Genomic DNA, 25,528 nt, shown 5'->3' with positions numbered 1-25,528 from the left:
AGCACAAAGGCTATACATCTAGTTATCCTTTCAATATGGTATCCAAGCATGTATCCTCAAAGAGATGGCCAGTGTGTATCAACACCAGAGGATGATGTCGAGGATCAGTTAGGTTGGTCATATGGTTGAAGGCCCACACTGTAAAGAATTTGCATTTCTGTTTTGTGGTGCCTTGGAATTCATCTTGTTAGAAAAACCTGTGTCATCCTTGCTAGAAGAAAAGGCAGTAAAAAGAGAACAGCAGCTGAGCTCATCAAATTGCTGTGACCTTTTCAAGCCTGGTTGCCAGAGAATAAACTGGCCATTAGAACTATGTCATGAGAAGCACCTGCATTATCAAGATGTTTTGGACTTTGCAAGGCCAAAGTGTCTGGATCACTAATTAGAAATTGGCTTCAGCTATTCTTCAGCTTGGAAAGGGGATGAATGAGTTACATTAGCCTTCAAGACTCTTCCCTGGCTTTAGGCCTCTGATTGGTGGGAACCTTTGTGAAGGTGCACTTGGTATAAAAAGTCACCCTGGTGTGTGCTTATTTTCTGCCATTTGCTGGATTTAATGTTTAGTAGTTGCCATGCTGAGAGATGGCAAATCCGGAACTCTATGTAATCTTCAGGAACATAGCTTCAAAGATGAGGTCAGCTTAGCTAGGTGTTAGCTTTTGTTATTTTCAGTCTGCCTGCTGTATTTTTATGCTGTAATGCTGATACCCTTTGTCCCTTTCCCTTTTAATAAATTTATATTATCTACCTCAGTGATTCTCAAGTGGTTCTTCTAACTGAAGCCATGACCCACCTTGGCCACTATCACAGGCCGAAATGGGTCTCAGAAACGCCACTGGACACAACCAGAAATTGTATTCACAAAACTGGAAGTGACCCAGAAGTCACTTCCAGAGGTTTTTCAAGAGGCCTCTGGAGGTTGTCCCAGGCCCGACATGATGCAGGAGCAGCTTCCAGAGATGTGTTGCAACCCAGAAGTGTTCTCCAGTTGGGTCTGTTTGGCTCCAGTTTGCTGCCCAGGCAGAGGCAAGGGCAGGCAAGTGGGCCTAACTTGCAAACCACCTGGCCTCAGGCCCCACAACCCACTAAGTTGGTCATGAGCCACAATTTGAGAAGCACTGATCTACTTCATTGCAGTGTGCTTGCTGTTTGCTTGATTCTTGGTTGGTATTGCTCCGGTTTTTGACCATAGAAGTCCATGTTACTATATTTTTGCCACTGCTGGGGAAGGAGAAGACTTGGTAGTTTGCAAGCCTTGGGCCTTACTTAGTGGCTAGGATGCTTGTAGTTCCTTGGTTTCTCTTGGCTGAGGAACTGGCCGAAAGGGATGGTGGCAGCTCTACCAGCTCTGCTTGATCATTGTTGTCAGTTTCAAGCCATACACAGTTGAGGGGTGCTGCACATCCCTGGTGAAAGGGCAGGTCACATTCTTCTGTTACGCATGCTCATTAAAGGGATAGGCTGCCTCTGATTGCCATATGCAGAGGAGGGCACCAGGACACAGGTTGTGTCTGTTGTCTAGTGTGTTCCCTGAAGCATTTGGTGGGCCATTGTGAGATACAGGAAGTTGGACTAGATGGGCCTTTGGCCTGATCAGGTGGGGCTCTTCTTATGTTCTTAAGGGCCTGTGTGGCTGATCCCAGAATGGCTGCTGCTGCCATAAAATAGCAGCAGTCAGAAAATGGTGGGAGAAGTTTCAGTGTCTACTGCTGACTGAAAGTTTCCACGTTTCTGCAAAAAGACTTCAAAGGGGAGACCCAGGGTGAAATTTCTGCACTATAATTCAGTTCAGTAAGACCTTTATTGGCATAAAATACAGAGAAAGAACAAAACAAAAATATACAAAGACAACACAACATAGACATCAGTCTTTTCCTCACACACTGCCCAGAGTCCCAGAGCTCTGCCTGGCTATTACGCCAGATAAAAAGGAAGCGACCTTATCAAGCATATCAGAGTCAGGTGTGGAAAGGAAAGGCTGAAGCATGATTGAGTCCTCCCAGCCCTACATCCTAGCTAACAATGGGCCTAGATATTTCTTGCGTGAAACATCATGTAGCGGGCAGTAGAAAAAGGTATGTGTTATAGTCTCAATACAGTCCCTACCACACTTGCATTTCCTCTCTGAGTAGGGAATACCACTGAACCTGCCTGTTAACAAGACTGATGGAAGAGCGTTACATCTTGCAAGTGTGAATGCTCTCCGAGCCTGCGGGCACTCCAGGTGATAAAAGAAGGCTGGTTTCCCAATACCGACTGGAACATGGAGATAGAGTGGAGAGCATGTGGTTCTGGCAGCAATAAACAGCTCTTGGTGTTCAATATCAAGATTTCTTTCTTTGACGATTCTGTAAGCAGCATCACAGCCCATCATGCCTAGCTCTGCAGTGTCCAGCCCTATTGACTTAAATTTAGTTAGAAGATCAGTGATCTCTAAAGGCAGGACCGAATTCGACAATAATTGGTGCATTAGACCAGAGGAGGTAGGGTTAAATAAAATCCTAAACCAAAATTTCAGTAATCTTAGCCATGCAGTCGTCTTTAGCTGAATTAACCCCACCCCAAGACACAGAACCGAGTAGGGAATGCACCTGAGTAAATCCAAAATCTTCCATAAAAAGGAGGCTTGAATGCATTCTAGTGGTTGGTTAATAGCCTTATACCAGACAGGAGAGCCATAAAGAACCTGGGAAAGAACCTTTCCCTTAAACGCCCCCAGAGTGGCTGGGACATAACCATTGCCACAGGTGAAAAAGAAACGAGAAATAGCTGAGGATGCTAGTTTGGATGCATTCTGCACTGCCTTACGATGAAAAGCCCAAGTAAGCCTGTAATGGAAGTTGATTCCCAGGTACTTGAAATGCTTAACCTGCTCCATTTTATTGCCATTACAAGACCATTTAAAAGCCTTCCATCTGTTGGCAAATATTATCTTAGATTTAGCATAATTTGCAATTTGTTGGACAAAAAATACTCCTCGGTGCGATTCAGCAGACGTTTTAGGCCAATCCTAGTACGAGATACCAGTACTGCATCATCTGCGTACAGAAATAGCGGCACTTGGCTTGCACCAGGCTTTGGGCAATGGCTATCTACTTCCTTCAGGGATGGGGCAAGATCATTTAGAAACAGATTGAAAAGCATGGGGGCCAAGACACAGCCCTGTTTGACCCCTTTGTTAGTGACGATAGAATGAGTTAGATTCCCACTCCAGGAGCGTCTAACCCTGCATGAAGTATTAAGATGGAGGGACCTAATCAGCAGCAGCAATCTTTTATCAATCTCCATGTTTTCCAACTTGGACCAAAGAAGCTCCCTATCCACAGAATCGAAGGCACCTTTCAAATCAAGGAAGGCTACATAAAGGCGAGCCTTACATATCATAACCTGCTTATGGGCCAAATGAGACAGGATCAGGCAATTGTCCAAAGTTGATTTGCGCCAACAGAAGCCAGATTGCTCAGGGCCTAAGATGCCTTGCGAAGTAACCCAGAGAGTAAGTTTATTGCATAGATATTTAGCATAGATCTTGCCTATTACAGAAAGCAAACTAACGGGCCGAAAATTTCCTGGTATGGTAGGGTCACCCTTTTTATGGATAGGAATAACTGTCGCTGTAAGCCAGGCATTGGGCAGTAGGCCAGATCTCGATCATTGTAAAGACGTGGGCAAGTAACTGGGCCCACCATTCCGGATCACCTTTTAAAAGCTCAGGTGGTATTTCATCTGGACCTGTAGCCTTCCCTGGCTTCAGTTGCGTAATTAGCTCTTTAATTTCCTCAGGGGTCACAGGAGGCCAGATAGGCAGATCCACAGAGGTGAAGTCAGGGTAGGTGTCCGGGGATTTGCTCTTATCATAAAAAATGTCTGTGAAGTGTTGAACCCCATGTAGATGATGGAATAATCTACATTATATAGCAGGGTCATATGTTTCTGATCTACACAAACCCGCTACAACTGCCCAAAATTGTTTATTATTTTTTTGTTGAATCGCTTGATGTAGCTTGTTACATTGAGTTACAACAAACTTTTTCTTTTTCTCTGTCAATAAAACTCTTAGTTTTTTGTGAATGGAGTATTTAACCAAACAATCGGGGTCATTGTACTTTCTAAAATCTAAATAAGAAGCCCTGATACACACGTTGAGATTCCTACATTCACTGTCAAACCAATCTTTTTTGTCAAATGCACCGCATGTTTTAATCAACTTGGGCTTGGTACTCAAGATGTAACCAATAAAACCTTCAGAGGATTTGATTTGAACAAAGGGATCAGACTCCTATAGAATGGAACCAGCAAGCAGAGATTTTTTATTGGCCATACTTAAACGATGGAAATTTGAGGAAAGGGCACTGTTAGCCACAATTTTATACCTACACTCTGGATTTGTATCTACCTCAGCTTGTGATGGAACACTGCCAGAATGGAGGTCAAGGACCAAGATTAAAGGTAAATGGTCACTAAGGGTTAGGTCCCCAATGGCAAAATCTTTCACATGCTGTTTCATTTTACTGGAAACTAAAATGTAATCCACAACGCTAGTGCCACGAGAGGATACAAAAGTAAATTCATCAGCATTTGAGAACTCTTTTAGACCGTTAAGCCAGATCATGATAGAGCTGATGGAAAACTTACCATACCATTAGCATTATAGTATGCATCTTTGGACCGCCTGCTTAGTGCACAAATGGGGGGAGGGAGCTGTCATCATCCACATCCCAGGCTCTGCAGAAGATTTCTGCTGAATTCCCCACCCTGGCATTTAAATTGCCCAGCAAAAGGATTTCCGCATGGGGTGGGACCTCTTAAGGTCATTCATACTTGACGAAACATCATTCCAGAGCTGGGTCCTTTGTAAACTATTAAGCAAAGGAGGAATATAAGTGTTGACGCAGATTAAGTCAATGTCTGCAAAAGACATCCTCGGTGCTTGTATCTTACAACAACCTGGAATGATGTCTAAAGGGCATGACTTAAACCGCTTCAGTACAAGGCTGGCTAAGCCCACCAAAGGACAACCATTAGAGGTGGATGTAGTTGCAGGTACTACAAAAGCCTTGTAGCCAGGGATATACAGATGGTCCAAAACCCATGTCTCCTGCAACAGAATAATGTCAAAGGTTCTAAGATAGCTTAAGAAGCCGCTGTCATTTTTCTTGTTCTTCCACCCTGTAATATTCCAGGAAAGAATTCTTAGATGGGAATTGGTGGTAGGGACTGGAGAAGCATTAATTAGTTGATCTTTGCTTCCTGATGGACACTCAGCACCAGGAAGATTGTGAGACATGCAGCTACTCAGGGCTAAATTGGCCACAGGAGATGGTGTAAAATCCCTGGAATGAGGGGCGGCAGTTACGTCTGCGGTTGCTTCTGGAACAGATAGATGAGCTGATGCTTGCACTGGAAGGATTTCATAGGTCAAAGTTTCCATGTTGTGATTGAGAAGTTCTACTTTAACTCTGTCCAGGGATCTGATAATATTTAGTTGTTCTGGTCTTGTGAGTTCCATAAAGGCACTGATGGCACCCTCCACAATGTCACCCCCCCTCCAGCTGTAATTCCATTATCAGATCTTTAGCCACCAATGCAAGAGGATCTGCCCTAAAACCTTGTTCTGCTGACAGGGGGCCTTTGGGGGCTGTGAGCGCCTTTGCAATGAGTGAATGGTCATCAGTAGGTAAGTGCATTGGGAGGTCAATAGTTATTGAGTTAATTGATCCTGAATATTGGCCATCTACTTCTGTGTTCACAAGGGACCTGGAGGGTAGGTGGAAGCCAGTAGTCTCTGGCAAAGCTTTACAGGACTCAAGAGCTGATTCCAATTCCTCATCGCGCAGAACAGCAGACGCTGCCCCCGATGGCACCCCATCCAGGGCTTTAGATAAGGAGTTCATATTAGGCTGTGATGATCTTGGGGAAGATGACAAGACCTGGACTGAGTCTCTAGGCAATTGTTGGATAGCCACAACATGATGCAAGGCCTCCTCCGAGTTAGTCGAATGGCACAGCAAACCCACCCCATTGAGATAGTCCACCTCACTGGCCGATTCATTCATCAGCACAGACTTAAAGGCTTCAGAAGGAGAGCTATCCATAGGCTCAACTGCTCCAGTTGGGGGGGGGGGGTATGCAGACGGAAGGTGACTCAGCTCCCACCATCTCAGATATCAATGAAGAATGTACCTGGTCTGGTGCTTGAGGTTTGGTGCTAGTGCCAAAAGGCTGAGTTTGCCATTCGCTATTAGAAACTGCACTAACTGAACAGCCAGTTGTTAAATTAACTGGCTGGGAGAAAGCCAAAGCTTGTGGCTTATGTAGTGAAGATTTTAACTGAAGCAAAGCATTTCCTAAAGAATAAGTGGCAGCCTTTAACTCATTAACAATAGGCAGCATCAAAGGACTTGAATCAGGAGAAAAGCAATTGGCAACTCCCACGTTCTGGGAATGGTTATCTCTCCTCCAGTGACTGGGCACAGAGCCAGCCTGTGCAGGCTTCAAGGCTGATGGAAGGAGAGGAGAGGGAGGCTGCATTCTATGCCTTGGGAGCAAAGGTTTAATAATCATGTCAGCAAAGACTCTCCGCAAGAAGATGCCAAAGGAGCAAAGAAACCAGCTCTTCCCATGCAGCTGGCCGGGGTCCGAGAGGTGCCAAACTTCAAAAGAAACCAGGTCCAATTTGGAGTCTGGGGAATCCAAGGGAGTTTTATGATTTCCTGCAGATCAACACAGTCAGGCTGGGGTGGATCAAGGTATAATAATCTGCATAGAGAGTCTTTTGCCCTCAGTTTGTTGGCCCAGCACCCCTTATGGATGGGGGAGTCTTGGAATTCCAGCAGTATTTGATTTTTCAACAAGCAATAGGCAGTTTTACCACAATCCATATTCTCATGCAGCCCCAGCAGTTCAGCTTCCCCTGGTTTGTTAGAGTTCAAACCCAGAGCTTGAGTGGAGAGGGAAGATAAGGGCGGTTGAATAGCCTTGTGAAGTGAGTCCAGCTGGGCAAGAATAGCGTTAAGCTGTTTACATACAAAAAGGACGGCGTTTCCAATAATAATGTTGTAATCACCCAACAAGGTCAAGAAACAGTTGCTGAGACCATTCTCCTGAGATAATGACTGCTTGTCCTGTGGAGAGGGACACGAAGGGGTGGGTAAAGAAGGGCAGTCTGAAGCCGTGCCCATATGACTGGAGGGAGACTGGTAGTTTCTCTCCGCTTCTGATTCGGAAACATGAAGAACTTCATATCTGTTGGGAGAAGCGAGATTCATGAGCTCACCTACTGTGTCTGACCATGCTGGGAGGTCCTCCAGATGTAGCTGCTCGGCTAACTTGATAGGAGAGTTGCCTTGTCCAGGGGAGTGTTTATGCCTTATCCTCTTCCCCATTGGAGCAGCTTTTTAGAATCCACTGTAATCCAAAGACAAGGGTGCAGACTGGAAACAATTGGTAGTGTTGCTTTGCTCTGCCAGGGCTCAGGAAGCATCCAGAGGAGGAAAAAGAGTCAATGGATCCAATTGAAGAGAAATATCAGGGCATATAACAGGAGCACAATAGCAGGGCTTCTACCAGGTGGCCATCTTGGAACCCTGCCCTTCTGCACTATAAAAAAATTAACAAATTTGTCTCTTATGTGGATTTACACAGGACTGTGGGTTTCTTTTTCTCTGTAGATGTCATATTGGCATAAACATTGCCAGCAACTGTAGCTGTATAAAAATAAGAACAGAGTGGCTCATTTCCTTCTCTTTCTCTCTATGTACATGCACCTGGTCTAGGTGCCTTTAAAAGCGGATTCAACAGATTTCTGGAAGAAAAGGTCATCACAGGTTACAAGCCTTGATGGGCACGTGCAACCAGCTGGTTTTAGAAGTAGGCAACCTCAGCATGCCAGGTGCAAGGGAATGGCAACAGGATGCCGGTATCTTGTTGTCTTGTGTGCTCTCTGAGGCATCTGGTGAGCCCCTGTGAGATATAGGAAGTTAGACCAAATGGATCTTTGGCCTGATCCAGCGGAGCTCTTCTTATATTCTTACATAATCTGCCTGCTGAGGTTAGCACTCCATGGTTGGTTGGCAACTTTCAGCACCTGGTATTCCCAAGCGGTCTCCCATCCAAGTACTAACCAGGCCTGACCCTGCTTAGCTTGCGAGATCAGACGAGATGCATCGAATGAAAATGGTTGTGGTTCACAATACTGTATGTCACAATAGGTCTGTTACAGAAAAAATAAATAACATATTGGTGGTGGTTGCCAGGGTGTACGTCTGGTGATTTTTCTCTTTTGTGATAAGAGGAAGCAATTTTTTTTGTTTGTATTGCTGATGCAAACACCACATAAATGGATATGGAACCTAACTGTTGACATTTTACCTTATCTATTCTAGACAACAGTCATTGACTATGTGAAGCCATCAGACCTTAAGAAAGATATGAATGAAACGTTCAAGGAAAAGTTCCCCCACATCAAACTGACACTCAGTAAAATCAGAAGGTACCAATTCCATACAACTACTCCTTAGTACAAAATATTGACAATAGATTTTCTGAAACAATGACCTTCAAAACACACAGAGCAAACTAGCTGTTTGCTTCGACTAGGAAGCTGAGTAAATAAGATAGGAAGCATTTGGGCCCAAGTATATATTGCTGGCTTGTGATGTTTTTAAATAATTATTTAAAGTCACTGAAAGGTAAGGACAGATGGATGGGCACACTTGTGCAAAGAAGGGCTTTCTCAGTAATTGTTGATGTTACCAAGTGTTAGATACCAACTTATATAGGTATATAGAGAGTTACAATAGATGTAAAGATCTTCTAATGTTGAAGAAGAATGATTACATACATTTTGGCTAATTCTCATATTGCACGGTGTACTCTACATGTCTTGTAAAAAAAAACTTGTGCACATTATAATAGATATTTGAGGTCCCACAAGTACTTTTTCTGTCATTTGTACACATATGGGAGGATAGATATACATGGCAGCTTCTCAGTATATACACATGAAGTAGAAAAAAGGGCACTCTCCTATTCACAGATTATGAGCTGTGTATATTTTCTAACATGGTAATTCATTTTTGTATTTTTGAATGGATGCAGTCTTTGTGATGCATCAGTCATTTTCGAAAGGCAATGATCAAACTGAAGTGTCACTCGGAAACAAAGTCCAGTGACAGAATTTCATTGAGATTCACAAATTATTATTTGCTCATTCTCAGAAGTGAAGAAAATTCTTTACAATTGCATTCACCAAGAGCAAAGCATAAAAGATTGCAAGTACCTTGAAAAGGACAGAAGCTATGACAAAACTGCCCACTATTTTTCTTGATCAGCCAAATCTACCATAGCTTAGAATGACAATACAATGGTGGACTGCCAAACTCCTACTCTTGGGGTTGTTTCCCCGCATATTGATGTTGTACAGCACATGTTGTCTTTTGCACCAACACAAATTGTAGGGGCTCTAGAAGGTGGAGTAGAAAGCAGGAGGATTAATAGAAATGCTGTTATTGTCCCACAACCTCTGCTTGTTGAAATGTTTTGCTGGGGGGGGGGGAGCAGAGAAGGGACTTCTACTTATCTCCCCCTATCTGCAAGCCCTTGCTTCATCATGTGCAGATAACAAAATTTCCCATAGAGTTCCTCTCTCCTCCTCCACAGCCCTACCTTGCTGGTCAATACAATGGTAACAGGAGGGTTGAGATGTTTGGCACAGAATGATAGTTGTAAACAAAACTATAACTTTAGAGATGGACATTTCAGTGTTCAGAATTCAGGAGACACTTTACAGTTGCACCACTGAGAGTAAAGTAAAATAGCACAATACAGCACAGTAGTAGTGATGAACTAATGGGTGTGCACACTGTGTGCTTGGGCAAGCCGTCTCAGTTACCACACTGTTGTTATAATCCTTGGATCCTTTGGCAACCTACCATTTCTTTTTCCTTTCAGTCTGAAGCGTGAGATGCGCAAACTAGCTCAAGAAGAATGTGGATTAGAAGAACCCACTGTGGCTATGGCCTTTGTCTATTTTGAGAAACTTGCTTTCGGGGGGAAACTCCACAAACAAAACAGAAAACTATGTGCTGGGGCCTGTGTCTTATTAGCTGCCAAAATTGGGAGCGATCTCAAAAAGCATGAAGTCAAACATCTCATAGATGTAAGTATCTCTAGGCCACAAACCTTGCTGACCCAAAAAAGAAAAGTCAAGGAGAAAGAGAATAGGGCAATGGCTGTGATAGAAAGAATGGCTATATTGCTACAGGTTGTATCCTAAGTAGAATTCATACATGGGCACTCATGGACATTTGGCAAACTCTCCCTCCCCCAGCAGTCCTCCATACCTCACCCCACACCATTCTTGACAGTAACCCTACAGCAGGTTTCTGGAAGAATTAGGGAACTGTCTGGGAAGAGAGGCAGGGAAGATAGCTTTGTATGCAACTACATGTTTAATCATACTGTATATTGGGGTTTTGCTTGAAAAGCGCTTAATAGAAGCAAAAAGATCTGTTTAAACTTGTAAGTAATTTTATTGTTAATGCCAATAAAGGTTTTTGAATTTGAATTTTGTAAGTCATATTTGGAATAACTCATTACACATATTGGCACACAAGATTAGCATCCTAATGCAATAAGACATTTCTGTGTGACTTTGTTACAGAAATTGGAAGAGAAATTCCGGTTGAACCGGCGAGAGCTGATGGCCTTCGAATTCCCAGTGTTAGTGGCCTTGGAGTTTGCGCTTCATCTCCCTGAACATGAAGTGATGCCACATTATAGACGTTTGATCCAGAATTCCTAGCAGAGGCTACCCTTCCAGGAAGGAGGAGGGGTTTAAAAACTGTTTTCCATTGAGCTCAAAAGGGCAGCATTACTACTGGAAATGCAAAAATGGGCTGCAGATGCCTCAACACCCTTATTCTCTTTTCAGTGCAGTTTTCCAACTGATAGCAGGAATAGAGCACTGATTTTCTTAAGACTCTCAGGCTAAAAGAACTGTTAACTACTTCAAGGAAGTGTTGCATGTGAGTGAATAGTGGACAGACCGTGTGGACCAAAAGAGGACTTTCTGGAGTTGCCCGTTACAGCAAGAACAAGAAGTAACAGCAGCCTTCATGTCACACTTTTTTCCACTAATCCATCTTTTCTTTGTGAACTTGTCAGCTTTCCCGCAAGTGTTTTCCAACTTACAAAAGGATTCCTAATGGAACGATGGGTTGTGGTAGATCCCTTCACTGTGTCAACAGCGTGCCAGTCTATTTTTATATCTGTTACTGAAAGTGCACTTTTCTTGGTGGGTGGGTGGATTGTTTAGCAGTGAGTGCAACGCTGAACCAGTTTGGAAACAGGTGACTGCTTTGGATCATTGCTGTAATATTGTTTATTGAAGACCAGAAGACAGCCTTTCTCTATCTGCTCAACTATAACTACTGAAAAGGAAACATATGGGTTCATTTGAATAACTTGGGATGATATTTTGTCATCCCTGGTTGGATTCCTCCCCACCCCCCCTGGCTTCTTTTATTTTTCTAAAGAGTACACTACTAAAAATATTGCTACACCTGTAAGTGAGAAACCAACAGCTGACCTTATGTTTTCACTCTTGTACGTGATGCCATTCAGATGTTTAATATGAAAGAGAGATGTCATTTTGCAAGCATCTTGTTTTAAGCCACATGTGTATTTCTAACCTCTGCCCTCTTCCCTCTGTGGAGATGGTTAGATCTGCACTCTGTAGTGTTTGTATTTTGTGCTCTATGTTAGAGTGCATTCTAAGCACATTGATTGTGCTGTACGTTAAACAGTGTTTTATTATACCAGCCTGTACAGCCAAGGAACAGAATCAGCAGCCTAGCGCCTTGTTAGCAGGCACACGCCTCAACTTGAGTTAATTTTTGTTGATGTTCAGTTGTTCTTTTTAAATAGAGTTGACTGTACAAAATCAAATGGGGTGTACTGAAATTGCTACATTTTTCATACTTCTCAGATATTTCACTACTTTGGAATCTTACACTTCCTTAACTCCTGTTAGTAAATTACAGAGACCAGGCTGGGAAAGCGCAAAATCCAAACAGAATCTCTCTGTGTATACTGTTTTCTAAATGTATGTATATACAAAAAAAATGATAAAAGGTAATGACAGCTGGATGTGCTTGCTAATATGCTAGAGGACATGCATCAAAGAATTAAATTACTATTTTTATATATAGTTAATGTACATGTCCCACTTTTTCCAGTGCTGATTCACTTGACACACAGCCCATGGCTGGAACAACAATGTCAATAAAGTCAAGTACTTTACTGTTATTGTGTAATACAACTTAATTGAACAATTTTTTTGTGTCAGTAAGGAGACTTATTGCTTTCTCTTTTCCATACCAGTAGAACAATAATTAGTGATACACTGCAAATAATAGGCTGGAAGCAAGAGTAGAGCAAAAAAAAAATACAACTACAAAAGTCCATTATATAAATACCTGTAGAATCTGGCAATCTAGAATCTAACCCCTGTCCCAGACCTGCTGGCTTTACACGGACTGCTTGGACTTGTGCCTGTCATTTAGCACATGCAGATCCAAGTGTACCCATAGGGCAGGCTGGGGTGTTACTTGAGGAATCCCCTTACCCTGAGGTGATCTCCAGTCTGCTCCTGAAGAGCACTGGATATAGCTGTGTGGCCCCACTACACCATCACTAGTCAGGATTGGGCTGCGCATCACCTTTTCTCCAATTCCAAACGCTAAGGGCAAAACTACATATTACTTTAAATGTATGTGTTTGACCCTTGGGCTTTTTTAATGATAAATAGGACAGGAGGGTATAAACCAGCACAAAACTACATCTAGAATAGGGGAGACTTTAGCACTTAGCCCCTGCTAATGGGTTCCTATCCTGATTGCGTTCCTCCTTTGTGTGTGTTTTCAAAGCTTCTATAAAAAAAGTCAGTGTAAGCTTTTTTTATTACTATGAATAGGAACTCATTCATTAATTATAACATGTCGTTTCCCAGTATCTAATTTTTCCCTTGAAACTGCCAGTTATGCATAAAGCTGTACATTGTTCAGCCTGACACTTCACCCCGTACCTACAAAAACACAAGTCTTTCAATAGGGCTACACAGTGGCATGTCTAAGGTGTGGCAAATGGGGACATCTGCTCTGGGTGCCACTGGAAGGAGGGCACTGGGCACAGACTTACCCATATTCTACCAATGGTGAATTTCTACACCACAACCAATGGTGCATTTTTGCAGTATTCTTGATGGGTCCCCAGTACATACTTTATCTGTCTGACATCTATTTATTTATTTGGGTTATCATGGCACAAAAATATTATTTCACTGCACTAGAGTGAATTTAAGTGAACCTTAAGTTTTCTCTCTCACCTGTTTAAAATGCTGGTGTAGAGTGCACAACTGGTGCTGATACTTGGCTAATTCTAATCTGGGGCACCCAGAGGCAGAAAGTGAATGCTATATCAATACGAAGATGTGCGTCTGTGTGGTGCACAAACACCCTTTTTGATACCTCCATGCAATAAAGAGATAAGTCAGGAGGTGAAATTTTTACTTGTGATATTTCATCTCTCGTGTCCCAACCTACAATTCTTCGACCTACGAGACTCTTGGATGACGATCTATGCGAAGATTCCTGCTTTGGTTTGCAGAAATCTGTCACCACTGGTTTCATTTCTGTCTGCATGTGTAAGAACACTTCAAAAGAGAAAAAAGTTGTACTGTTCACACTGGAGCATAAAAAGTAGTCATGCTGATTGACATGGACAAGTCAAAGAACTAAATCTAGTGCATTCTGATAAGTGTAGATGGTACTACTTTCTCCACCGTTGCATTCAAAATAGCAATGAAATGGTAAACAAAAGGAAAACTGCTCTTTTTTTGCCTCTGGTGGTCAAGAGAATACATTGTTCATTTTAGAATGTTAAATGCTTTGGCCCTGCTACTCTTCCTGGTCACACTGAGGCTCCTCCTTTCACTCAGTGTCGCCCCAGAATACACTGTCCTTGTCCTTTAGCTGTGGGTTTGGAACCCAAGGTGGGTTAAATCTGCAGGTTCTGAATTCACAGATAAGGATAACCCACTTAAGAAGAAGGAAATTGGTGACAAACCAAATAATCTCAGAACATTATGAGTAATAAGAATATTAATATTATTATGAGTAATAAGATCATACTCCACTTTCGAAGCTGCAGGGAGCCCTGCAGAAGGTCGCACAGGGCTCCACACCCCCGGGAGGCTCAGGTACCTGCAGCCAAGCCGCTGCAGCCCCCCGAGCGGAGCAATTCTGGGGATCACACTGCTGCTTCCTCCCTGCCTCCTGGCTACCCCCGCCCCTTAAGGGGGCAGAAGCCAAAGCCCACTTGTTGGGGCGTCGCAACACCCCAGTCTGAAAAGCCCTGGGTATAACCTAATTATCTGTGGATTTTTCACCAGCAGTGAACGCAATGAGAAGGACCCTTTAAATTAAAGGGAAAAAATCATTTAACAATAGCCTCATTAACGCAAGAGAGGTCAGTCAGCTGACAATCCATCAATCATTCTCTCTCCAGGCACTTAGAACAGCTTCACTCTGAGGCAAGCGACCCCTCCCTTTCCCCTGAACATGTGAAAGAATGCTAAATAGCAGTGATTATCACCTCCTCCATTCTTTCCCCCACACTGCAGCTCCTGGTGAAGGGAGGGATTGCTGCCTTGGAGTGAAGCCTTTCTAGGTGCATGGAGAGACACTGATTGTCTGCTAATGCATTACAAAGGTCAGCAAGGCTGTTTTTAAATCGCCTAGCAAAGGGACATTGTTTTTTAAATGGCTTTGCTTTAAGGCGATTTTTGCCATCCACCTGAGTTCTGGGAATGAAACCCTCACGAATAAGGAGACTCAACTTGTACATCTCTCAAGAGAGTGTAGTATTTAGTAAAAGCTTAACGGCTTTGTTTGAAAACTATATAAAGGAATACAGCACTCGGTTTGTCGAGATGAGAGGGAAACCTTGTAGCTAAGCAAAAGACTGCAGTACCAAACAGTTCTTACCTGGAAACCTCTGCTGTAGCTAATAGTGATTTTTAGGTGCCAGTAAGAAAGATCAGGGTGGTTTTTTTTCAGTATAAATGAACTTTGGTTACCCTTGATCATCTATTATTAAATGCAGATCCCCCAAAAGATTATTTTATATTGCATCACAGGAATTGAGAGACAAATTTAATACCCACTCACTGCAAAAGATTATGGGTGGCCTCAGACAAGTCTTTTTAACACACATCTACACCTGATTTGTCAGACATTATTTACAAGCAAGCTGGCCCCCTGGGTGCAATAACTCACTTTGAGTATGAGTCTGTTAACCTTGATGACTTCTTCTGAATGATAAGAATATGTAACGGGCCTTTCTCTTGGAATTACAGCAGAACTCTCCCTGTTGTGTTTGTGTACATTCTGCAAATGTGTGATCTTATCTTCACTACATCAGAGGTCGCTCTTGTTCACAGCTATTTGTTGAAGCAATAGTAAAATTGTAGCAGCGTTTGTTGAATGGTTAAAATATTGTCAAGTGCTAAATGTAAGCCATCTTTTTATAGTCTGTCCCAGATAATTACACATGGACCTATGAAGAAAAGGAAAAAATATTATTTCAATTAAAGACAGAGTCCCATGTGTATTAATTTGTAATGTTACAGTCCCTAAAAAGGAGAAAAACAAAATTTGCAGAAACAATCATAGCAAGCCAAGGGGGCCTGAGGAGAGATGTCTCCCTCCGTGATAAATGCTGAAAACACAAACATATAAACTGTTAAAACAATTTCTGAAATGAACACTGAGGGCTCTAACTTGAAGCTAGTTTCAGTCTATTTAAGCCAACTTTCTTCTGTTGAAACAAATGATTCTAAATTTGCATAACTGCTACAATCCCCGCTTAATTAATTTGCGTTATCAGCAGTGGATGGTTATTTTCAAACCTGAAAAGACACACTAAAATCTGTAGGAGCAGTGTAGAGAAAGTGCTTTGGTTAGAGAGCAACACACCCCCTAACTCCATGGCCTAATGCCAGACTCAAATGTTAGAAGACCACAACTTTAGAAGTCCAAATTGCATTTTTGCAAAAGACCATTTTCCAAAGCTTTCTGCTAAATTCAAGGGGCCTTTTGCCAGCAAGGCAGCTGCCAAGGCAGCCCTTACACATCTCGTGTCTACGGCTTAGTGATAATCAGCTGTAAGGCAAATCCAGAGCTAGTCCTTCACAGGTCTCACCAGCTGTCAGGAACTGCCCACAGCCTCTTAAAGGCCCATTTGCAGCAATCAAGAGGCACTCAAGCCTTCATGCTTCTAAGCTCATTTTCTAGTCCTTGTCTTGTAGGAAATGATCAAATCTGAATCCTTCTGACATGTCTCACTGTTTATTGATAATAATTAGGATTGTCAATCAATAAAAAAAAAGAATAGTTCATTCAGCAGTCACCTTTTAATAGATTGTTTATTGACATGTAACTAAAACCTCAATAAAGATGTCCTTTTCAGACCCTGTAGGCCTGTGTCATGCACAATTTAATGCAGGCTGCTACCAACCAAACATTCATTGGACTGGATCCAGATCTTGTGAGAACAGAAGGATGCTTATACAAGGGAATTTTCCAACTCCCTCCCGCACATAGGAACCACACAGGCATGCCCTGAAAAGTTTGGGGATCCTTGGATGTGGGGTGCAGGGAATGGGGCAATTGCCAAAGATGAGGTTCCATGGACAGGAAAGAGAACAGTAGGTGGAAATATTTTCTTGCAAGAGCTTCCTTCTGCTATTCATCTACCTGACACCAACCAATTTTTGAAGAAAGTCATTATTGGAAGACCCATTAATCTGAGTACTAAACATACAAGCTAAATGTCTGGCCTAAAAAAATAAATCTCCACAATAAACCTCTCAGAAATTATTAGTACAACTTTAAAGGAAAGTTTGTTTCCTTTGAAGCTTCCTTTTGAAGCCAGCTACACTTCCTTCCCCCAGAATAAGCCCCTGCCAGCCCAGTGGGTCAATTCAGACCTGTGCCGGTGGTATACTGGCACCAGACTACATGGACCTGTGAAGGCAGATCAGGCCCAGGAAGGGGGTTAGGATTTGGTAGACACTGCTGCCACTGAACCTACCCTCTTCCTGGGCCTGATTTCCCCTTCCCGTCACCTTCCCGTTCTGCCCACTCCCTTTTCCATTCCATCCCCTCCCCACCTCTCTCCCACCCCATGCCTACCAAGGATGGTAGGAATCCAGTGTCAGCCACTGCTTCTAGCAGCAGTCAGCCCATGTGCTCTGGCTTGTCACCATTCACAACAGCCAGAAAGCACATTATACTGTCAGAACACTTGTTCTGATAGTGTAATGCACCTTCAGGATTGGGCACGTGCTGGATGACTCTGCTGGATCATGGTTAAAGTGTGATATTTCGTTCCATTCAGATCTACAAACCAAATAGGTTTTGGTTTGTAATGATGTAATGACAAACCAAATGGGTCCCTTTTTGGGAGAAGGGCGGGATAAAAATAAAGTTTTATTATTATTATTTATTATTACAAAGACTAGGACAATAAAACAGAAAATTCTTCTCAAAGTATCCCATCACTGATTATTCTTCTAAATTATAATGTTGTCATAACTCTTGAATCGCCTAAGCTTTGAACTTACATCTGAACATTAGTTCAGAAAGACGGGCTTTTGGGCGCAATGAAGGAAGTAGGATCACCAACAGAGGGGGTTGCCTTTTAATTCAAAAAATATTAAAGTAACAGCAAAAGTGTTACTTCTGCTTATCTGGAGTGCATTTATGAAATGGGTCTCTTTCAGCCTTACCTCTGGTAGGTCAGAATGACTAGTCTGCCAGAGCTATAAACCACCATGGTCAGTTCAGGTTGCACACAGGAAGAGTGACAAGGCTAAAAGTCCTTTCCACATCCATCAGGCCCTTTCTGTAACTCAAACAAGCAACAATGGGGCAGAGAATCCAGTAAATCAGGCCAGGGTCTGCAGTGAGCTCTTTATCAGCCAATGGAGGAGATAACTGTTGTCTGCATTCCCCCAAGGCTTTTGTTTATTTATTTTCATCTTATGATCAGAATGATCTGCAAAGCAGCTTAAAGCAATAATACAAACAACCAAAGAACCCCTTTATCCCCTGGCTAATGGCAGAGGCCAGTGCTTCTCTGGTCCCCAGGGATCTGGCAGGTGGAGAAAAGATATTTCAGACAGGGCAGGGGAACTGCGCCTGCTCCATTCTCTGGTCAATGGTGGAGGGCAACTGGGTTTCCCTTCTTCAGAACTATGCTGGCACTGTGAAGTGTTTGCTATCTCCAACACAGGGTGCCCGTGCTGTTGTCAGGGTGCCCATTCCACCTGGCTGCAGACAAGGGGAGGAGTCATAAAGTCAGGTCCCCTCCAGCAGACTTGCTGAGACCTGTCCTCTGGCTCCCCCCCCCCCCCAAGGACCAAGAGCCCTTTTCCTCTGAGAATGCCCATTCACCTGCAGCTACTCCACCTCCTTGCAGCAAAGGGATAGATACATCAGCTAGCTAGATACATCAGCTAGTGATGCTCTTTTCACTAGAGATATTAATCACTGATTAAAAAAATAGAGATCACAGTTATAATTGGTTTTGATTTGTAAGCTATTTTGAGGACTCTTTTAGATAAAAGGTGGAAGGGGAGAGAGATAAGATCAGAGGCGTAGCTACGTCATTTGGCACCCGGGGCCCATAAATTTTTGTCACCCCATATGACTTAATTAATTAATTAACAATTAATTAACAATTAATTATTAACTATATTGTTTAATTAATTCACTTTTTATACCACCCTTCCTCTAAGCAGCTCAGGGTGGTGTACATGGTGCCTCCCCTTATTTTATTTTCACAACAACCCTGTGAGGTAGGTGAGACAGCGATAGTAATAGTCATGACATTGAATGAATAATAGTAATGGCCAGAAAAATAAATGCAGTGACTATTTCCCCACAAGCAGTGGATTAAATTCTGCATCAAATGGTATATAACATGATGGTATTACTCCTAAAAGCCACGATTTCCAGAATTTTGGTCACTAGGGTGTCACCCCCCCTCCCCCCGGATGTCTCATTGACCTGTTTTGAGTTAAGGCAGCGGTTCTCAAACTTTTAACACTGGGACCCACTTTTTAGAAAGACAATCTGTCCGGGAACCACCAGAAGTGATGTCATGGCTGGAGTTGACATCATCAAGCAAAATAAAATAATTATAAATAATTAAATTAAAGAAAAACAGATGAATAAGGGGAAGCCAGCTCTGTTTCACCCAGTGAATTTTCTCTGTGGCCTGCCTGCAATAATACCCCCCACCCCACAAATAAAGCAGTGAGATTTTCAGCTCTCCCCAGTGCCCACCTTACCAGCTCAAGCCTCTAGTTTATTCTTGGGGAGGGCTGCCTTCTGGAGCATTTGTTGAGCTCCACTTTCATTAGATGGGGACAATGCAGCTAGCCTTGCATTTCCGTTTGCCTGACTTGACCAGGAGCCAAGGCATGTTTGCTTACTCGTGAGTAAATACGACCTTGTGGCTTACTTTTGCTTTCCATAGGGCTCAAGACATTCATCAGCTTGCAGGGAGGGACTTCCTTCTTGGGTGTTTTTTGGGGGCTGTTTTCATTGGATAGGAACCATTCTGGGATCATTGGATTCCTCTCAGCCTATCCTTTCTGATGAACTATGGCAAGCTCACCTACTCATGAGTAAACGTGCAAAATGGCTCAGTTTCATTTTCCATAGGGTTCAATGCATTTTTTTGTTTCCGGTTTTTTGGCCATAGCTTTTGATGGAAAGGAGATATTTCAATCCGGTTTTTTGCACTGCATTCTGCTGGAAATTCCGCATTCAACGGTATATGTCATGATGGGGTTACACCTAACCTTCGTGATGTTAGCATTGTTGGGGCATTTGTGGTGTTACACCCCCCCAAGGGTGGTACCCGGGGCAGACTGCCCCCCACCCGCTGCTAGCTATGCCACTGGATAAGATAAAATAAATAATTACATAGTTGTAACCCCTTCCCTGACTACTTTCAGTCTTTGGCCGATGCAGTGCAGAGGACAATGATGACTGCACTGAGATGACTCTTTTGAAGACTTCGCTCTTGGCAGAATTTCTTTCATTTCTTGCTACTCAAGAATTAGCAATGCTTATGTTTCCTGCAGTAACAACTGAACACAAGGAAAAGAAAAATCAGACACATGAATAAATGTAACTAAGATTTAATTGTTGATGTCACAGTCAGTACAGCTTCATTGTACAGATCTGTTATCATCCCAATAGATTTCCCTCTCCATGCTGTCATAGTTGATCTTGACACACATCAAATGGTGGTTTCTGGTTCTCAGACATTCATAGTAGGGAGAAGTATCCCAGTTCTGAACTACTCAGCTCAGAATCAGTTCAGACCTCTTATGATTTGTGCCAAAACAAAAAAACTGAATGTACTCTTAGTGGAGAGTAAAGAAAATCTATGCTAGTTGCTGTCTGATTTACTGAAGATAGCACCTGTGTTCTCACAGTGTTTCATGTCATTGAGACCCTAGACCTTAAAAAAGTTAAAAAGTGCTCAACAAAAAACAAAGCTTCTCTAGCAATGGATAGAATTCCACATTCTGGGGGACAACTTGTAAGTTACAGAAGCTTACAGTAGAATTGTTACCCCTTTGCAGTGTATATCAGAATTATTGTTTTTGTGCTTTCATACAGAGGCGTATCAGTGCCAGGCCTAAATGTACTCACTCTTAAGACCCCGGCCCCGCCTCAGACCCTGAAGAGTTACTCCCAGTCAGACTACATAGTACTGGGTTAGGTGAACCAATGGTCTATCTCAATACAAGGCAAAGTCATATGAAATTCATATAAAAGATCATCAGAATTGTGTATAATCATGTACAAATACATAGGCACAAAAGTTATTCTTCTTAGCTACTCTGCTTCTCGTTGCTCAGATTAAAACATAAGGAGCCAACACTTTTCTCCTCTGTTCACCACCTCAGTTGTCTGTTTGGAAGTCGGGTTACCCAAAGGGAGCTTCCCTTTAGTTCCATCCCATATTGCAGGGTGTGCTACTGGGGGGGAGGGGCCAGCCAGCACTGAGCAGACGTGCCTTTCTCGGGCTCTTGAAAGGCACTCTGTTTTTCCCCAAAAACTGCGGATCCAAGGAGATCCGAGGATTGTTTGTCAGGAGAGACAAACTCCTCCATGTGATGGCTGATCCCTGATGAGATAAAGCCTGGCCAGGGGGCTTTCCCAGGAGATTTCGCAGTCTAAGGCAGCAATGGTGAAGAATTCATTTTGAATCAAGCTGAAGGCCCCTGCAGGGAAAGACGTTGAAAGACTTAAGTAAGTGTTACTCCGTTTGTGTATGCCTGGCGTAAACTGAGTGATTGGATTGCCTGAATTGGTTCTTTCTTGCCGTGAGAAGAAGAGGAGGGGGGAGATTCCCCCCAGCAGTTTATCGGTGTGAGGAGAAATCGTAGAAGAGATTTACCAAGTTTGTTATGGTTATCTGAAAATATAATTATAACTTTACAACTTTGAATTTCAGTGGATTATAAATTAACTGTCCTTGGATAAAGTTTGTGCATTGGAGCATTTATTGCCTTGGTTTGCTACTATCGTTTGGGAGTGCGGCTGGATGTTTTGACATTCTTGCGGATTGAGGAATGCAGTTGCCAAGGCTACAAGTATAAACACAGTAGATAAGAAACAATAATAAAACAAGAACAGTGTACCAGTGACATCTAGTGGATTTAAAAACATTGCAAGAACTGGATTTGTGTTTATAAGTGGAGCAAGGAAGATAATACACTGAGGACATCTAGTGGTCTTAAAGAACATTAACAAAGATGGCGGCTAAAACAGCAAAAGTCGGAAGGGTGAGGATACAAAATAAACCAGAAGAGAAAGGAGAAGGTACGTCACAACGGATGGCCAGATTAATATTAGAAGGGATTGATACATCAATGGAGGAAATATTTAAAGAACTGGATCCAGTGAGAAGAGTGAGCACTTTTTATCTGAGAAAACACGAATTACCAAGAGAAACTTATGTGAAATTCATCAGAACCTTTTACAGAGATAAATTACTGAAGGCCTCACAGGAAAAGGAATGGATAGCGGGTGACAATAAAGTTAAAATTTTGAGATATGTTCCATGGAGAGTGAGGAAGAAGAGCAAGAGAAAATAATGAATGTGGTGGAAATGGACAGACTTTCAGAAATTTTGGATCACCAACAAAAACCGACACAAATTGAGCAATGGAAACCTTTTTATGTTTGGTTGAAAATGAAGTTTTAGAAATATATGATAGGGCATTTAGATGATTGTATTATACATATAATTTGATATGATAGATGAATGAAAAATGATATTAAGAGGTAAATTTAGAAGAGGAAATTGATTAAGATATGTAATGATTTATTAGTTTTAGCGATATATGATGATATATGATTTCCTGCACCCTCTTTTGGGTGTTATATTTTTTGTTTTTGTGTGTGTTGTGTGTTTGTTTATATTTGTTTTTGAAAAAGATTTAAAAATTTAAAAAAAGAGGTGTGTGTTACTGGTAGGGTGCTGTCCCATTGCCCACATTATATTATTTCTTCTTCTGTGATGGTGTAAGATGGAGCCCAGGAAAGCAGCAACCATGCCACTCAGGTACTGTGTGAACCACACTCGACAAAATACCACTAAATCCTCCCATCCCCTACAATACCTGCAGTTTGTCACAAGCATGAGAGCTTGACTGTTCTACTCAGCACTGGAGAACAGGGTCACATATTCTCTGCCCTGCAATAAAGGAATAGCCATCACAAACTGAAGAAAGTGGTTAAGTACTGGACCTGAGGTAGGGCAAGCACATTCCCCGATAGCAGAGAATGCAGCAATAATTTCTTCATAGCAAAGATCCACATTTACTACTGATCCTGCTCTATACGGGGGTTGGCTAAGGGTTAGTCAAGTCCCGTCATTCTACACTGCTATCAATAGCACATGTTGGTTCAGAAGAAAAATGGGTGTGGGATTAAGCAATGGGTCGTTTGCCTGCACAACTTCATAATTGCTACTGCAATTTTTGACTTCCTAAATTTCTCAGTCACTGACAACCTATTCCTGTTGGGTTGTACTCCTTCTTCCTTGTTTCCTTCCTGTTCATGCGCCAGCCCTCTCGGCGTAAAGAAGCAAGACTTCTGCAAAGCCACCAAGTAAAAGACTGTTAAGAAAGCAGAGCAGAAGATTACAATCACAAGAAGGCAACAATCTGGACAGCACTGCTAAAAAGTCTGCGGTTTGCATGCTGAATGACTGCTTCAGTTCAAGAATGAGAAAACAGCCTTGGCATTGACTGAGAGCATCATGCTTCCTGCCACATGGCTACTCTAGTGCTGTGGCTCAGAGCAGCACTGGCTGCTGCTATCAAACACATACAAATACAAGCTGACCACAAAGGCTGTGAGGTGCTCTCTTCTTGTTTACAAATTGCAAACACCCAGCAAGAACACATTTGAGATCCACCAGTTGCTATAATGAATACGCCTCCCTTCCATTTGCTTGCACCTTCTCTTCTACCAGAGGGAGAAATCAATGTATTCCATACCAGTAAGTTGCCCCACCACCACCCCACACTCCTCAAAATCCACTTGATCCTTAGTTCTCCAACTAGTCATGTACAAGACTCTAGGTCCAGAATGAGCACCAATGAGTAGAGGTGTTTATTTCTAGTCAGATAGGATTACAGCCAAAGTTTTACTGAACACAATGGGCTTACTTCTGAGTAAAATAAATAGCACCATTTTCAAACATCTCACCCATGAGTTATTTTATTCCCAACACAGGCATTTTTAATGACAAATTAAAGTGACAAATGCCATAAGATGGCATTTTGTTTCACCCATCCACTTCCATACTACATGTCCCAAGTGGCTGTATGAATGCCAGAAGAACAAATTACTATAGACTATCACTATTTGGAGTGCACTCTGCAGGTGGCTATATGAGCTCACCATGGAGAACTTCATGCAACTCTCGCCTACACCTGTGTTTGTTGGTCTCAGCCTAATTAATGGGTCCTTTGTTATTCCTGGAGAGATCATGGGCTAGAACAAGGATGTCAATGATAAGGCTGGTGGTCTGGATCTGGTCCATGAAAGCTCTTTATCTGGCCCACATGATCATTGGGCTCTTTCCAGTCATGCTGCTTCTGCTAAACTTAAGCGTCACTTCACAGACCACCTCACAGCTGCTGGGCTGTGAAGTGATGCCTTGGTAGAAGTGGCACAGTTGAAAGGGTGGCACTTGTGATAATTGCACTCTCCCATTTCTTGAAAATATGATGATGTGCGTATTTTCTCTTCTGTCAAAGTGCTTATTTCTGGCCATCATCATCCGATATCACTTCTGGCCCTCAGCACATGCCATGAATGCTATTCAGTTCGCTGTGTGAAAGGAGTTTGGCACGCCTGGGCTTTTCCCATCACACAGATGTTTTTTGCTATATCATAACACCTGATTAACAGTTAATTAAATATTAACACACATTAATAATTAAAACACATTCATCATTAAAATGTGGCCTGCCAGTACAATTTAATTTTATGTTTAAGAGACACATTTACATAATGGCTTGGATCCAAAGGGCTCCATGAGCAAGTAGAAGGCTTCCCACCCCCCATTAGTTCTCCCATGGGGAAAGAGGGTTCACTGATTAACCTCACTCTGGCTCAGCCTTATCCTTTTCTCTGTTTTGCATCACATACAGTTTGCGAGTTTTCCCCAACCCACAAAAACAGAGGCGTATGAGGGGCTGCAGCAGGAATCAGATAGGAAAGCCCTGGTGCCATGTGCAATTGTTTGGTTACAAGCCACAATGCTTTTGTAGTCACAAAATGCAACATTCCCACATGTACAAATCTGTCGCGTGAATATCTCAGGCATCAGAACCAATGATGACTCCAGAAAGCAAAACAGGAAGTTGTGAATGTTATGCAATGTGCAATTAACTGAAATTGGTATTATTTATTCCATTCTATCCCAACCTCTTTCTACCAAACTTAGGGCAGCACTCAGTGTTTCCTCCCTTTTTCTTATCCTCACAACAGAGCAAGGATGGAAGCAACATTCCTTCTAATTTTTTTTTGGAGGGGTAGAAGAGTGTGAGGAGCCATATGGTGGCTATGTGGGGGCTGATCTGGAGCACTTGGCAATGACATCATCATCATTATCGATGAGCTCTGGAGTGCTGAGACAGAAGGTGCATGGGACTTGAATTCCAGCTGCATAGCCATGCTGCTACACAGTTTACAGGGAAGGTTGGATGCACATTGGGTTGAGAGACAGTGACAGCTCCAGGGTCCCCCAACAAGCTGTTTAAATGGGAGCGACTTGGTGTCTTCCTTCATATTTTAGTAAACATAGAATGATGCCAAGGATAGAAACCCTTATTCTTTAGGGAACACAGTAAACAAAGGCT

The 25,528-nt window shown here is 42.6% G+C and overlaps 2 protein-coding genes across 3 annotated transcripts in view; one reads left to right on the top strand and one right to left on the bottom strand.

The window, feature by feature from the left end:
- The window catches only part of CABLES1 (Cdk5 and Abl enzyme substrate 1), a 69,454-nt gene extending 57,131 nt beyond the window's left edge, over positions 1-12,323 (top strand). The window contains exons 8-10 of the mRNA XM_066624174.1: positions 8,385-8,491; positions 9,952-10,159; positions 10,664-12,323. Coding sequence (XP_066480271.1) covers positions 8,385-8,491; positions 9,952-10,159; positions 10,664-10,804 — 456 coding nt within the window. The 3' untranslated portion in view covers positions 10,805-12,323. The remainder of the gene's footprint in view (positions 1-8,384; positions 8,492-9,951; positions 10,160-10,663) is intronic.
- Positions 12,324-20,259: 7,936 nt separating this feature from the next.
- TMEM241 (transmembrane protein 241) overlaps positions 20,260-25,528 on the bottom strand; it is a 64,912-nt gene continuing 59,643 nt past the window's right edge. For both annotated transcript variants that reach the window (XM_066624787.1, XM_066624788.1), the window contains one exon: positions 20,260-23,272. In XM_066624787.1, coding sequence (XP_066480884.1) covers positions 23,212-23,272 — 61 coding nt within the window. In that variant the 3' untranslated portion in view covers positions 20,260-23,211. The remainder of the gene's footprint in view (positions 23,273-25,528) is intronic.

Source organism: Tiliqua scincoides, chromosome 4 (assembly GCF_035046505.1).
Source record: "Tiliqua scincoides isolate rTilSci1 chromosome 4, rTilSci1.hap2, whole genome shotgun sequence".
Classification (NCBI taxonomy): Eukaryota; Metazoa; Chordata; class Lepidosauria; order Squamata; family Scincidae; genus Tiliqua; species Tiliqua scincoides.
Note: the sequence above shows the minus strand (reverse complement) of the source record. Positions and strands in the feature narration are given on the sequence as shown.